Source organism: Carcharodon carcharias, chromosome 20 (assembly GCF_017639515.1).
Source record: "Carcharodon carcharias isolate sCarCar2 chromosome 20, sCarCar2.pri, whole genome shotgun sequence".
NCBI lineage: Eukaryota > Metazoa > Chordata > Chondrichthyes > Lamniformes > Lamnidae > Carcharodon > Carcharodon carcharias.
The window spans coordinates 36,044,686-36,060,369 of record NC_054486.1 but is presented as its reverse complement, the minus strand read 5'-3'; the positions used below and the strand labels follow the sequence as shown (position 1 = coordinate 36,060,369).

Here is a 15,684-nt window from a genome sequence, read left to right as displayed (position 1 = left end):
GACACAAGCTAGTTTGCTTATTCCAATCTGTATCGGTGCAGATTCAATGGGCCGAAGGGTCTCTTCTGCACTGAGAGATTCTGTGATTCTGTATGAAAGTTAAAATCCCCCATTAAAAGCACTCTTTTGCTGCATGCTTGTCTAATCTTTTCGTTTATATAATTATCACTTCACAGCTGCTACCATGGGGCCTAAACACAACTCTCACTGCAGTCTTAAAATCTTTTCTATTTCTTAATTCTACCTATAAAGTCTCCACTGCCTGCTTACATGTCATTATATCATCTCTCATCATTGAAGCAATTTCACACTTAATCACTAAGGCTACTCTTTCCCTTCTATTAGTTTCCCTCCCTTATCTCTAGACCTTATAACTTAACCATTCGACAGCCATGTCTCAGCAATGGATGTCATCATACCCTCAAAGTTGAATTTGTGCCTGCAATTTAATTTGCTCCTTATACTCTGTGCATTTGCATGAAGAACATATATTTGGCTGGACAACTCAAATGTTTTTCTCTCATTTATTTTTCTTTCTTGATTGAATTATTTTACATCTTTTAGTTATCCCCTTGCCTGTAGTGCCTAAAGCACCATCTCTAACTGTTACTTTACTCTTCCTACAAGATACTTGCATTCAAAAGGATGAGAGGACACAGAGGAATTCTCACAGGTCCTACTCCAATAAGTTGTTTTTTCCCCCCCTTTGCTATGAGCTTCATCATTGAGAGGCTTGGTTGCCAAAAAATTATTTGCACCTGATCTACAATCACCTGACACCCAATTTCCTTACCTACCCTGCCAGCATTCTTCAATTGCTGAAGAAGCCATTTCTTGCACTCAGCATAGCCGTGAGCACTGTGGGGACCTCAGTACTGCATGTTGCAGCTGCAGTGAGTTTCTAGTGATCCTGCACAAGAAGCTGATATTTTAAGGTTATGTTTCTTTGTACCTGTGACATTGGTGGAAAGCCACATACAGGCTTTCTCGGTAGCAAGGCGGCTTGCAATACCTTCGGCTGTACTCAGCACCTTTTAAAAAAAAGCGTAATTACTTACAAATACCACAATTGATCCAAATAGCAGAAAAGCAACTCAAATGCTTTACAAAGAGGGCAGGGGAGGGGCAACACCAAGAGCACTGCAGTGCTGCTTTGGGCTGCAGTAGAGTGTTTAAGTTGGAGTTCGGTGACTGAGGGAATTTAAGGGTTAATTTCTATCTAAAGTCTAGTCTTTCTTTAATTTATTAATTAACTAAAAGTTGCTGTTTGGGTTGGAGGGTGGTGAGTTTTAGGTCAGCTTTAAAACAGGGTTTATACAGGCTCTGCTTGCAGCTACAATTAGTTAGATAACTGACTTAAACAGGTTTTCAGAGGCTAGATTCAGAGGAGTATAAAAACAGGCCATCTTACAGTGCTGACTTTGTCTGCACTGGAGTGCTGCTTTGGGCTGCAGCAGAGTGCTTAAGTTGGAGTTTGGTGACTGAGGGAGTTTGGTGAGGAGGGAACGAGGTGATCCTTTGAGTACCGTGAGTACGGTCGGGTAAGTATTTACACTTTTATCGCTTATAGTTTTTAAGGTCTTATTTTGTGGTTCATCGTTTGTAAGTTTATATTCTGTAACAACGGGAGAAGGGAAGGGGGGCCTTAGAGTAATTGATATTATTTGATATTAAGCATCTTCCAAAAGGTTTAGTTTAATTTAAAGGGGTAAGTCATGGCAGGAGAGCTCAAAGCAGTGGTGTGCTCCTCCTGCTCAAGGTGGGAAGCCAGGAACATTTCTAGTGCCCAGGGCAAGCACATATATGGGAAGTGTCTCCAGCTGCAGCTCCTGGAAGCCCGGGTTTCGGAGCTGGAGTTGCGGCTGGGGACACTGTGGAGCATCCGCAAGGCAGAGAGTATCATGGATAGCACATGTTGAGGTGGTTACACTGCGAGCTAAGAGTCCACAGGCAGGGAAGGGAATGGGTGACCACCAGGCAGAGCAAGAGGACCAGGCAGGCAGTGCAGGAACATCCTGTGGCTATTCCCCTGCAAAACAGATATATCACTTTGGATACTGTTGAGAAGAATGGCCTCTCAGGAGAAAGCAGCAACAGCCAAATTCATTGCACCACGGTTGGCTCTGCTGCACAGGAGAGGAGTAAAAAGTGTGGGAATACAATAGTTATAGGGGATTCAATTGTAAGGGGAATAGATAGGCATTTCTGTGGCCACAAACGAGACTCCAGGATGGTATGTTGCCTCCCTGGCGCTACAGTCAAGGATGTCTCAGAGCGGCTACAGGACATTCTGAAGGAGGAGGGTGAACAACCAGCAGTCATGGTACACATTGGTACAAACGACATTGGTAAAGGGTGAGGTCCTAAAAGCAGAATACAGGGAGTTAGGAAGTAAGTTGAAAAGTAGGACCTCAAAGGTAGCGATCTCAGGATTACTAGCAGTGCCACATGCGAGTCAGAGTAGAAATAGAAGGATATATCGGATGGATACATGGCTAAAGACACGATGTGAGGGGGAGGGTTTCAGATTTCTGGAACATTGGGACCGGTTCTGGTGGAGATGGGACCAGTACAAACTGGACAAGTTACGCCTGGGCAGGACCGGGATTGATATCCTAGGGGAAATTTTTGCTAGAGTGGTTGAGGGTTTAAACTAAAATGGCAGAGGGATGGGAACCTATGCAAGGAGTCAGAGGAGGGGGAATCAAGGACAAGAACAAAAGACAGAAAGGGGAATAAGAAAAGTGATAGTCAGAGAAATCAAGGGCAAGAATCAAACAGAGCCTCAGTGAAAAATAGTGGGAATGGGACAAGTAATGTTAAAAAGACAAGTCTTAAGGCTTTGTGCCTTAACGCGAGGAACATCTGCAATAAGGTGGGTGAATTAACTGCACAAATAGACGTAAACAGGTATGATATAGTCGGGATTATGGAGACATGGCTGCAGGGTGACCAGAGATGGGAACTGAACATCCAAGGGTATTCAGTATTTAGGAAGGCCAGACAAAAAGGAAAAGGCGGTGGAATTGCATTGCTGGTTAAAAGAGGAAATTAACGCAATAGTGAGGAAAGATATTAACTCCAACAATGTGGAATCTGTATGGGTAGAGCTGAGAAAGACTAAGGGGCAAAAAAAGTGAGTGGGGGTTGTATACAGACCCCCAAACTATAGTGGTGGTGTTGGGAATGGCATTAGACAGGAAATTAGAGACGGATGCAATAAAGGAACATCTGTAATTATGGGTGACTTTAATCTGCACATAGATTGGGCAAATCAAATTAGTAACAATACCGTAGAGGAGGAATTCCTGGAGTGTATATGGGATGTTTTTCTGGACCAATACGTTGAGGAACCAACTAGAGAACAGGCCATCCTAGACTGGGTATTGTGTAATGAGAAAGGAATAATTGGCAATCTAGTTGTGTGAGGCCCCTTGGGGATGAGTGACCATAACATGATAGAATTCTTCATCAAGAAGTGACGTAGTTGAGTCTGAGACTAGGGTCCTGAATCCTGAATAAAGGAAACTAAGATGGTATGAGGCGCGAGTTGGCTATGATGGATTGGGAAACGTTACCTAAAGGCAATGGCAAACATTCAAAGAGCGCATGGGTGAATTGCAACAATTGTTTATTCCTGTCTGGTGCAAAAGTAAAATAGGAAAGGTGGCCAAATCATAGCTTACATGTGAAATTAGAGATAGTATTAGATCCAAGGAAGAGGCATACAAATTGGCCAGAAAAAACAGACCGGAGGATTGGGAGCAGTTTAGAATTCAGCAAAGGAGGACCAAGGGATTGATTAAGGGGAAAATAGAGTACGGGATTGGGGGTAGTTTAGTGAGAAGGATAGAAAACTGGTTGGCAGACAAGAAACAAAGACTAGGAATAAACGGGTCTTTTTCCAAATGGCAGGCAGTGACTAGTGGGGTACTGCAGGGATCGGTGCTGGGATCCCAGCTATTCACAATATATATTAATGATTTAGATGAGGGAGCTAAATGTAATATTTCCAAATTTGCAGATGACACAAAGCTGGGTGGGAGGGTGAGCTGTGAGGAGGATGCAGAGATGCTTCAGTGTGATTTAGACAAGCTGAATGAGTGGGCAAATGCATGGTAGGTGCAGTATAATGTGAATAAATGTGAGGTTATCCACTTTGGTAGCAAAAACAGGAAGGCAGGTTATCTGAATGGCTATAAATTGGGAGTGGGGAATATGCAACGAGAGCTGGGTGTCCTCATACATCAGTCGCTGAAGGTAAGCATGCAGGTGGTGGTAAAGAAGGCAAATGGTATGTTGGCCTTCATAGCGAGAGGATTAGAGTACAGGAGCAGGGATGTCTTGCTGCAATTATACAGGGCCTTGGTGAGACCACACCTGGAATATTGTGTATAGTTTTGGTCTCCTTATCTGAGGAAGGATGTTCTTGCTATAGAGGGAGTGCAGCAAAGGTTTACCAGACTGAGATGGCAGGACTGACATATGAGGAGAGATTGAGTTGATTAGGATTAAATTCACTGGAGTTCAGAAGAATGAGGGGGGATCTCAAAGAAACCTATAAAATTCTAACAGGACTAGACAGGATAGATGCAGGAAGGATGTTCCTGATGGTGGGGGAGAACAGAACCAGGGGTCACTGTCTGAGGATACAGGGTAGACCATTTAGGACTGAGATGAGGAGAAATGTCTTCACCCAGAGAGTGGTGAGCCTGTGGACTTCGCTACCACAGAAAGTAGTTGAGACCAAAACATTGTATGTTTTCAAGAAGGAGTTAGATATAGCTCTTGGGGCGAAAGGGATCAAAGGACATGGGAGAAAGCAGGAGCAGGCTATTGAGTTGGATGACCAGCCATAATCAACATAAAATGGCGGAGCAGGCTCGAAGGGCCGTATGGCCTGCTCCTGCTCCTATTTTCTATGTTTCTGAGAGAGAGAGTACAGCAGAGAAGAGGAAACAAAGTGAGTGAGTGATGATTTAGACACAATGGGGAGAAGTTAAAGGCACGATCAAAAATTGTTCTTAACAGATACCAAAAATGGCAAAGCACCACCAACCCTGTCGCAGCAAGTAGGCTGCACTTCTTTGTGATCTTGCACACATTCCACATCAAAAAGACATGTAGAAAGTTTGTAATGAGTTGGAGTTCATGTAGAGTACAACCTGGGAAACACTCTCGTGTCCAAAAGGAGGAAGTCATGCTAAACATTTATAAATTACTGGTTTGACCCCAACTGGATTATTGTGGAAAATTCTGTGCAACCTCTGGAAGGATGTCAAATCCTTGGAGAGGATGCAGAAGCATTACCAGAATGGTTCAAGAGATGAGGGACTTCAGTTACATGGGGAGACTAGAGAAACTGGGGCTGTTCCCCTAAGAGCAAAGAAGGTTAATGTCAGATTTGATTTAAATTTTCAAAATTTTAAGTGGTTTGATAAGAGTTGATATTTGTGTTGCAACACCAGGGGAGCACATCCTACACATGCACATATACAGTGTCAGTCACGGTGAATCAGTCTGTGATTTTATCATTTGCAACTAGACAGACATGCTAAATTAAGTTTTGAAATGCAAACTGAAACCTGGTATTAGGCAGTAAATTAAAACAATGTTAGGATTGACTGTTCCCCAAATGTTCTGTTCATTTGTCAAATATTATTAAAATGCTCATCAGAAATACATCAGGTTATTGCTTTTTTTTTTAAACTGGACATTTTGCTGATGTTCACCAAAGGATTTATTCTATTTTCTACAAATATTTACACAAACGATAATAAATTTTTTTAAAAATCACCACCCAATGTAGTGTTCGAGACCTGGGCTTAAGTGCCCCATTAGCTGGGAATTGTCACCACAAAACCTTTCCAACTTGCTTCAGAAGATTGTTCTTTAAACCTGCAATCACTATTCCCATTTCATATATCTGCGGTGCATTGCGAGTTCAACAAGTTTTCTCCAATAATAAAGAAATCTTAAGTGGGATTTGATGTTCTGCAGCTATGTGCGTGCCAATGATGCTTCTTATGCCAAATGGAAAGGCGTCAAGGTCAACTGCACATCAGTGGCCACCAGGTGGGCCAAGTGCTCACGATACGTTTCCAGTCGGTGGGAGGAGTTATAGTCAAAACCATTTCCACTGGCAGAAGGGTCAGAGAACCAGAGAACAGAAATTTAAGAAAACTGGCAAAAATAATGAAAATTATTTTTATGTAGCCATTTGTGATCTGGAATGTGTTGTCAAAAGGGTGGTGGAAGCAGATGCAACAGTAACTTAAAAATGGAACTGGATAAATACTTGACTAGGAAACATCTTGATGGTTAGGAGGAAAGAGCAGGGGAATAGAATTAATTAGGCCGTTGTCTCAAAAAGCCAGCACAGACACAATGGGCTGAACGGCCTCTATGTGCTGTATGATTCTATGGTGCAATGAAGGGGATGGTGTGGTTGAGAACTTCACTATCTGCTAGGTGAGATAACAAAAGTGGTTGTGGGTGCTTTTGGAGATAAACTGGATGTAGTGTTTGAACACCAGAGAATACCACCTGGTTCACGGAAGTGGCCAGGGCGGGAGAAAGGAATAAGTGACCAAGGAGTGCAGTACCTGCTAAGATACCAATGGAAAAGCTATGATCTTGCCAATGTTTAGCTGGAGGAAGTTCCAGCTGGGGCATGCTCACAACAGCAGGCAGCAAAAGTTTTGAGAATTATGGATAATGGTGAAAAAGCACATCCAATTCGAGAATATATACAAACAATGTTCACTGCTATCCATCATGGAGGCCTCGGGTAATGAGCTCATCACATTGCATAATCCTTCATTAACCCTCAATAAACTTTTGCCATTTCCAATTCTTATCCAATTCTTTGGAATTTGCTGGTAAAGGCAGGTGCACTGTATCCCCTGGCAGTCTTCAACTGGCTGTAGTTAGCATTTACATTAGGAGCCTACCTCATGCTTATGGGGATATTAAGAATTTCTATGGTTTCAGTCATCCAAGATCTCTGGTGACTATCAGTCTCTGTTTTGGGTTGGATGAAAGCTGGACTGAAATGAGTCAGATATGTGTTAATGGGAGGTATGCATGGAGTTGGAGAGCAGCGATCTTTTTGCGGACCATGGACCGGAGATAGGAAGGGCTCCCCACCCACCAACCCCAGGGGTGCAGGATAAGACAATTGGGGGGGGGCTGTGTCTAAATGGAAAATCTGAAAATTTAACCGAGGCAGATGTCTCTTCTGGAAGCAGAACTTGAATTGCTTCTGGTCCCTTTCTGCCACAGAATCTGAAAAGGTGAAAAAAAAGAAATATTTTACTTAAAGAATACTTTCAAAATCCAAATGTGAATTTTAACATCAGATAGAGGGATGGCTGAGCCATATCTTATGACAAGATGTTTGAAACCCTGAGCTCTCAGGCAAAGTCTCCAATCGCAGCCCCCCAGAACCTCTGGTTGTGTCCATGAAAACACAGGATGGAAGAACGCATGAAGTGTTCATCTAAGACAGCAGCAACAGTAATTCTGAATCAACAATAGGTCATCTAATCCAGTGATATATATTGATTATGGGAGGAACAAAGTCAGTTTGCATTACATAACTGAATGAAATGAATAGTTAATTAGAGATGGTGAGTAGTTGCCTGTCTCTGCACATCATTACAATTATTTCCTCATGAGGTGGGGAGAAAGACTTTAACTTCACCTCAGATCAGAGCTGGGTACTCTAGTGATATAACCAATGGACACATTTATGGAAACACACACAAAGGTTCCATTCAGTCCACTGTGCCTCTACTGGCTCTTTAAGCTACCCAATTAGTCCCACTCTCCTGCTCTTGCCCCATAGCTTTCTAAAGCTTCCTTTTTAAGGATATTTGCAATTCTGTATTGAAAGCTGCTTACTATTTAATCTGCTTCAACCACTCCTTCAGGCAAAGCACACATCAAAACACTAGATGAAAGGAGGCCAGATAGGAGGACTTAGATGGTAGGGGTATTTCTCTGTTCATGCATCTCCCCTGGGCTGGTCTCAAATGCCAATTTGTAAGATTTTTAAGAGGGTTCTCAATCACAGCCATAACCTAGATCAAAGTGTGAAGATGGAAGAATGATCCTCACATAGTCAGAAATAATGAAAAGAAGGGTACTGATTTCAACAAAGGATATTTTTCAGTCCTTTCTGTTAATAGCCGTGGGCCATTTTAAAATTTTTATCCTCATGTTCAAATCCCTCCATGGCTTTACCCCACACATCTTTGCAACCTCCTCCAACCCTCGAAGATCTCTGCACTCCTCCAATGCTAGCATCTAGTGCATCCCAGTCTTCATCAATCTGCATCTTCGCCAAAGATGACCATGCTTTCGCCTGACTAGACTGAGGTTCTGAGCCTTGGGACATTTTGCTAAGTTAAAAATGTTACATAAATGCAAGTTGTTGAAATGTTATACTTTTTCACACTATCATCTTCCCCCAACCAGAGTTGCAATTTTTTGTTCAAAACAGGAAACAATCTGTAGGTCATCGAGCATGTATGTTTGTCACATAACCACCACCACTCAAATTTCAGAGATGCTTACTCTCTGCCTTTGATCACAGCCTGCCTGCCTTCTTCACAGAGATCAATGATCACACTTTCAAGTAGCTCAGGTAGGTTGATCTTCTCGTCCTTCATTGCATTTTGTAGCATTGTTGTCCCGCGCTTGACTAGATCAGATACCAGAGTCGCCCTAGGAAAGGGAGCATAGGTAGTAATTGAGTTTTGCCTCATTGTTACACTCCCCAGACTTGGACAGTATCTTATTTGAACAGTGAGCTCATCAAAACTATCCCAAAGCTCATCAAAATATCCCAGTTTTGGCTCAATGTCACCCCAAGTTTATAAGGGAGTCTTGGTGTGCTGAGTTAGTTGCCAGCCAAGGCTACTGATTATTCACGGGTTGTGGTGTTCCACTTGAGACCAATATTGTTCACAATTTACATAAACGATTTGGATCTGAGAATTGCAATTACAATTTCAAGATTAAGCATGCCCCAGATTTTTGGGGGGTAGGCAGGGTGGGGGGTGGAAATGGACGTAATTAATACGGGGGTGGGGATGGCAACAAAATAAAGGAAAACATTAAAAACTTGCACAGTAGTATGATGTTGTACATTTCGATAGGAAGAATGAGACAGCCACATACATGGAGGCCAACACTGGAGTGTAAGTGCAATTGAGACATTAAACCCTCTCATGAAAGATCCCATGGTGCTATTTTGAAGAGCAGAGGAGTTCTTCCCATTGTTCTGGACAAAATTTATTTCTCAACCAATATCACTGATCATCTGGTCATTATCATACTGCTGTTTATGGGACCATGCTGTACGCAAATTGGCTGCTGCATTTCCTACATTACAACATTGGCTATACTTAAAAAGATCTTCATTAAATGTAAAGTGCTTTGGGACATCCTGAGGTTTTGAAAACTGCTCTTTCTATTACCCTCTTTGACTCAGTATAAACTTTTGTCTGATTACAAAATGTTTCCCTATATGAAAAGTGCAATACAAATGCAAGTTGTTATTCCCTACTGAAAATTCCAAACGGGTAAAACTAAGTGGTAAAACTGAGTGAATAACCTATCGGCTAACTAGTATAGCATGTAGTGGGCTGGGTCAATCAGGGTAAAACAGCTAATTATCAGTATTTTGGGAGGTAACTATGGCTCATGCAGGGGTGTTGATTGCCACAAGTGCAGAAGAAAGGGAAATGTGATAACACTTGCAGGAAAAATTGACCATGATTGCTGAAGCTATACCAATTGAAGTAAACAATCTTAAATGGAACCAATTCCCTTTTATCTTGTACATTTTCGAAGACCTTATTAATATCAGAGTTAGAGTCATTTATGGTATGGAAAGATTCCATTTGGCCCATTGAGTTCACACTGACTTCCTGCACAATCATAAACAATATGGAACTCAAAACATGCAGTATCTTTTGTTTATTTAAACAATGAGCTCATCAAAACTATCCCACTTTTGGCTCATCTATGTCTCCCGAAGTTCGTATGACGGAAAGATTCAGTCTCTATGTGCTGAGTTAGTTGCCAGCTAAGGCCACTGATTATTTGTGGGAAGTGGTGTTCCACAAGGATCAATGCCAAGACCATTGTTGCTCATAATTTACATCAACCATTTAGATTTGAAAATCAGAATTACAATTTTAAGACTTGTGCATGCCAAAGGTATGTTGGGGGGCTGGGGGAGGTGGGGTGGTTGGCTGGAAGTAATTAATACAGAGGAGGAGGACGACGACAAAATCAAAAACTTGCAGAATATTAAGTGTGATGTCATACATTTTGGTAGGAAGAATAAGGCAGCCACATACACCTTGGAAAATAAATGTCCAAATCAAATAGAGGGGTAGAGGTACACAAATAACTAAAAGTAGCAATGCAGGTTAATAAGGCCATTAAAAAAAAACAAAGCATTGGGTTTAATTTGTAAATAGATAGCATTGAAAAGCAGAGAAATAACGTAAAGAATCTTGGTTAAAATAGTACATCACAGAGAGGCTATCCGGCCCATCAAATCTGCACCAGCTATTCCGAAGAGTAATCCAGTTAGTCCCACTCCCCTGCTCTTCCCCCACAGCTCTATAATTTTTTTCTCCTTCAAATATTTATCCAATTTCCTTTTGGAAGTTATTGCATGCACAAACTCTTATCTTGGTTAGACCACTTGGAGTACTATCCACATGATGAATAGTTAAGGTGTTGGAAAAGAATGCCAATTAAGTGGGCTAATTTATCCTGGTTGATGATGAGTTTTCTGAATGTGGATGAGCTTCTAGTCAATGGCGACTCCCAGGATGTTGATCTAGAGGATTCAGCAATGATGATGCCATCGAATGTCAAGGGGGAGTTGGTTGGACTCTCTCTTGTTGGAGATTGTCATTGCCTTGGCATTTGTGTGGCACCAATGTTACTTATCAGTCCAAACCTGATCATTGTTCCCACTGCACGTGAGAACAGCTTGCTTCATTAACAGGAGTTGTGAATGGAACTGCAATTCTAAGTAAACATCCCCACTTCTGGCCTTGGGAGGGAGGGAAGGTCACAGTTGAAGCAGTTGAAGATGGTTGGGCCTAGGACACAACCATGAGGAACTCCTGCAGTGGTGTCCTGAGCTGAGATAACTGGCCTCCAACAATCACAACTATCTTCTTTTGTGCTAAATATGATTTCAGCCAATGGAGAGCTCTCCTGCCACTAATTTCCACTGACTTCAATTTTATTAGGTTCCTTCATACGAAATTTGAGAATGCATTATTTCCTGAAGAAGGTACCTGAAATATGACACTTTTTAAAAAAAAGTTCTCTGCAATATTAAAATACCATTCTTAATTTAACAATAACAGATTTGTTTCACTCACTTGATATGCTTTACGCAGTTAGATCCAACTCTTTCAGCCACAAACTCAACTGTTTTGCGAAGTGATGATGGTTGATTGTGAAAAAAAGCCTCCTCCAACTTTACCTAACCAGGAAACACAATCTCAACATTAAGCACACAGCGTAAAATTCTTCTCCATTTATTTGAAATTTCACACTCCTTGTACATTATCTTGGAGTTAAATCACCAAGATAATGCCACGTAAATGAATGGTTTGCATGCTCCAATGGCTCATTAGTTATTGCACTCAATGCTCCATGTAACACTGAGCCTGTACAGACCAGGTTAGTTCCCTCTTGGCTAATCTAAACTGTGGCATTGAAGAAGTGCTGCAGTTGGTCTCAGTGACAACTAGCAGGAGCACATCACTGACTTTGATTTTGATTCAAGGCTGTACGAAAAGCAATTCTATACTGTGATGGAGGAGCATTCACCCAGGCACTAGATAACTCTCAGACCCAAGCCTGAGCAAAGAGCAATGAGATGCCAGCCCCCACTCTTCCAATAACACTTATCCAAACAGAGTGCTAGAAAGCAAGAGAGTTATGTTATCAGGGGTTAAGAGAAGTAATTGGAAAGAATGTAGGGAGGACAGATACTTTAATGGTCGACAGTCAATCTGAGGCAATTAAAATAAGGAAATACGTCCACCCTGCTTTGAATGGACATTATGCAGGAATGTGTCATTTGGTTATATGCAGGGTGGTCTATATAAAATGAAAAATTCTAAGAGACAGAAATATAAATAGTATCAAGAGCATGCTCTTGACAGACGATTTGAGCACGCAAGGATTAAGGCGTTACCTGGAGTCTCTGCTGTGATTGTGCTAAAGTTGGTACCAAAGGCTCTGCAGCAGTTGGTGTGATTTTTCTCATGTATCCTCCATTTTTAACCCCACTGCCAGCTACGTAGGAAGCCAATAGCTTGCGTAACTCACCTGCAACAAAAGACCAGGTGAAACATCTTGTCATGGCTTAAACTAACTGGCACACATTGTTAGTAGTTAACACACACACATTCTGTGGCAGTTAATAATTTCCATCTGGTCAGTAGAGGCTGTGGGGGTAAATAAAATGCAATAAACTAATACATGTAATATCAGAACACATGCAAGTTTGTATTTTATAAAGTTTTGGATCTGAATTCTCCATGGTTCCCAAGGAGAGACACTTAACAGAAACCAAGCACTCTGGAAGGGAAGGGGTTAAATTAAGAAAATCGCCACAGATCATCATCACACACCTCTGAGCAATAGCCTGTGGAGCTGTCTTACTGAAAACCTGAGAGCAGTCTTTTAACCAAGGATCGTACTTGACAAAGACAAAGATCAATAGATTTTCTTTTTATCAGGTATGGGTATGAAGGGATATGGAGCCAAGGTGGAAAATTAGAGTTAAGATGCAGATCAGCTGTGTTCTAACCAAATGCAGAAACAAGCTCAAAGGGCAGTAAGGCCTACTTCTGTTCCTAAAAGGGACAAGATGATATTCATAGGTAAAATAACATAGAAACCAAAAATAAAAAGAGCTGACATTTAATAACAAAAATATCTTTCCAAAAAAATTGAGTTTCCTTTCCCAAAAAAAATACCAACGTCCTCAACCTTTCCTTGTATCTTAGATAGCAGAGAATGTGCATTAACTTGGGTTGCCACACACAGCACCCTCTTAAGAGGTCTAATGGCTTTCCAATACTATGGTGACCTGTGATATTTTAAAATACTATTCTGATTGTATTAAAGTATCACTCTTCAATAACCCAAGAGCATAACTTCCACTCCAGATCCTTGTTTTCCATGCTAGTAATATCTTTGAAAAACATCAGGTCAGTTAAGTGTGACTTAAAAACAGAAAATGCTGGAAATACTGTTCTAGGAAACATCTGCATCCTGAAAAGTTGACTGTTTCTCTCCACAGATGCTCCAGAATATTTTTAGCATTTTATTTTAATTTTAGATTTTCAACAGCCAGTATTTTTCCTCTTTATCAAGCCATGCTGCTCCTATTTCTTTAGACATTTAGTTTATTGGTTAAATCAAAAACAAGTTTAGTTTTCAGTAACTCTCTCAACCTTTTTAAGTAACAATACAACATTTGCAACTATTTACTTCTCAGGAATGTCTCTTAGATCTTGTAAACAGTTAAATGGTTAGTGGCCGACAGATAAGCAGTCAAATAAGTATGAGGGAAAACTCATCAGGTCTAACAACATCTGTGGAGAGAAAGAGTTAACGTTTTGAGTCCATATGACTGAAGAGTCATAATGACTCGAAACATTAACTCTGCCTTTCTCTCCACAGATGCTGTTAGACCTACTGAGTTTTTCCAGCATTTTCTGTTCTTATTTCAGATTTCCAGCATCTGCAGTATTTTGCTTTTATCAGATAAGTACAAGCTTTATTTGAAGTAGTAAACCTCTATATATTTTTCTACCGATTATTCCTCCTACTAACCAATAATCCAATGCCCAAAATATACTCACTCAGATAGGGACAGCAGAGATAGAGCAGTTGCTGATCAACCAATGGAACAGAATCCTGAAAATAGAAAAAAAAATCATACAGCACCATTCAGTTTTGCCTTCAATCTCAGTGACCTGACCTTTTGGCAGCTTTAATGCGACAGCGTGACTGAATTTCACTTTATGTCCAGAATTTCCTGATTTGAACCAGTAACCTGGAAGACAGAGAAGTGGATGCTTTCTCAGAAAGGAAGCATCAATCACTCTGACCAGTTTAGAGCCTTGGCACAGTTTTGAAAGCAAGTCCATATAGTCGGTCCATTTGGTTAATGATAGCACCAATACATGAGAAGCCTTAAGCAAAAGTATAATCATCAGTCCTTTCTTTGAATCTATTAGGCTGAAACGAAAATTTATGTTAATGAGGTTGTAACAAAATTCCTGCATTTCAGAATAGACTGGAAATGCAAAGAATGTTTAATTTTTTTATAGGGAGGGAAGAGATCGTTGCATTGTTGGCATCCTTTCAATAACACATATCTGCAACTTTTCATAACTTCCTTTTTTTTTCTTCTTTCATAGGATCTGTGCATCACTGGCAAGGTCAGCACTTATTGCCTATCCTTAATTGCCCTCAAGAAAGTGGTGGCGAGCCTTCTTCTTGAACCAGCCAATGTGTTTTAGATACACCCACTGTGCTGTTAGAGAGGGAGTTCCAGGATCTTGACCCAGAGACAGTGAAGGAAAGATGATGTATTTCCAAGTCAGGATGGTGTGTGACTTGGACTTTCAGTTGGTGTCCCCACACACCTGCTGCCCTTTTTCTAGATAGTAGTGATCACAGGTTTGCAAGGTGCTGTCAAAGAAATCTTGGTGAGTTGCTGCAGTGCATCTTTTCAATGGTAAACACCACAATCACTGTGTGCTAGTGAACAATAGAACCATTGAAAAGTTACAGTGCAGAAAGAATCCAGTCAGCCAATTGTGTGTGTGCTGGCCAAAAAGAGAAAAAAAGAAACTAGCCGCTCATTTTAATCCCACTTTCCAGCACCCTGGCCCGTAGCCTTGCGGGTTACAGCATTTCAGATGCAGATCCAGGTACTTTTTAAATGAGTCTAGGGTTTCAGCCTCAACCACCAGCTTAGGCAGTGAATTCCAGATTCCTGGGTGATAAAATTTTTTCTCATGTCCCCTCTAATACTTCTGCCAATCACCTTAATCTATACTCCCTGGCAATTGACCCCCCTCAGCTAGCGGAAACAAATCATTCCTGTCTACCATGTCTAGTCCCCCCATAATTTAGTACACCTCAATTAGGTCACCGCTTAGCGACCTCTGTTCTGAGGAAAACAACCCTAGCCTATCCAAGCTCTCCTCATTGCTGTAATTTTCAAACCCTGGCAACATTCTTGTAAATTTCCTCTGTACTCTCTCCAGAGCAATTATGTTCTTCCTGTAATGTGGTGACCAGAACTGTACACAAAACTCCATCTGTGGCCTAACCAGCGTTTTATGCAGTTCCATCACTACAACCCTGCTTTTGTATTCAATAGCTCGCCCAATAAAGGAAAGCATTCCATATGCTTTTATGACCACCTTGTCCATCTGTCCTGCCACCTTCAAGAACCTGTGGACATGCACTCCAAGGTCTCTCACTTCCTCAACCCCTCTCAATAACTTCCCATTTATTGAGTATTCCCTTGCTTTGTTTGCCCTCCCCAAATGCATTACCTCTTGCTTTTTCAGATTGAATTGCATTTGCAACTTCTCCGCCCACTCAACC

The 15,684-nt window shown here is 41.3% G+C and overlaps 1 protein-coding gene across 3 annotated transcripts in view; it reads right to left on the bottom strand.

Annotated features, from left to right (window-relative positions):
- Positions 1 to 15,684, bottom strand: part of cdan1 (codanin 1) — a 103,065-nt gene that overhangs the window by 11,126 nt on the left and 76,255 nt on the right. For all 3 annotated transcript variants that reach the window (XM_041214666.1, XM_041214669.1, XM_041214668.1), the window contains 6 exons: positions 13,923 to 13,977; positions 12,245 to 12,378; positions 11,421 to 11,524; positions 8,581 to 8,730; positions 7,224 to 7,287; positions 953 to 1,031 (listed from right to left, as the gene is read on the bottom strand). In XM_041214666.1, the coding sequence (XP_041070600.1) occupies positions 953 to 1,031; positions 7,224 to 7,287; positions 8,581 to 8,730; positions 11,421 to 11,524; positions 12,245 to 12,378; positions 13,923 to 13,977 (586 nt within the window). The remainder of the gene's footprint in view (positions 1 to 952; positions 1,032 to 7,223; positions 7,288 to 8,580; positions 8,731 to 11,420; positions 11,525 to 12,244; positions 12,379 to 13,922; positions 13,978 to 15,684) is intronic.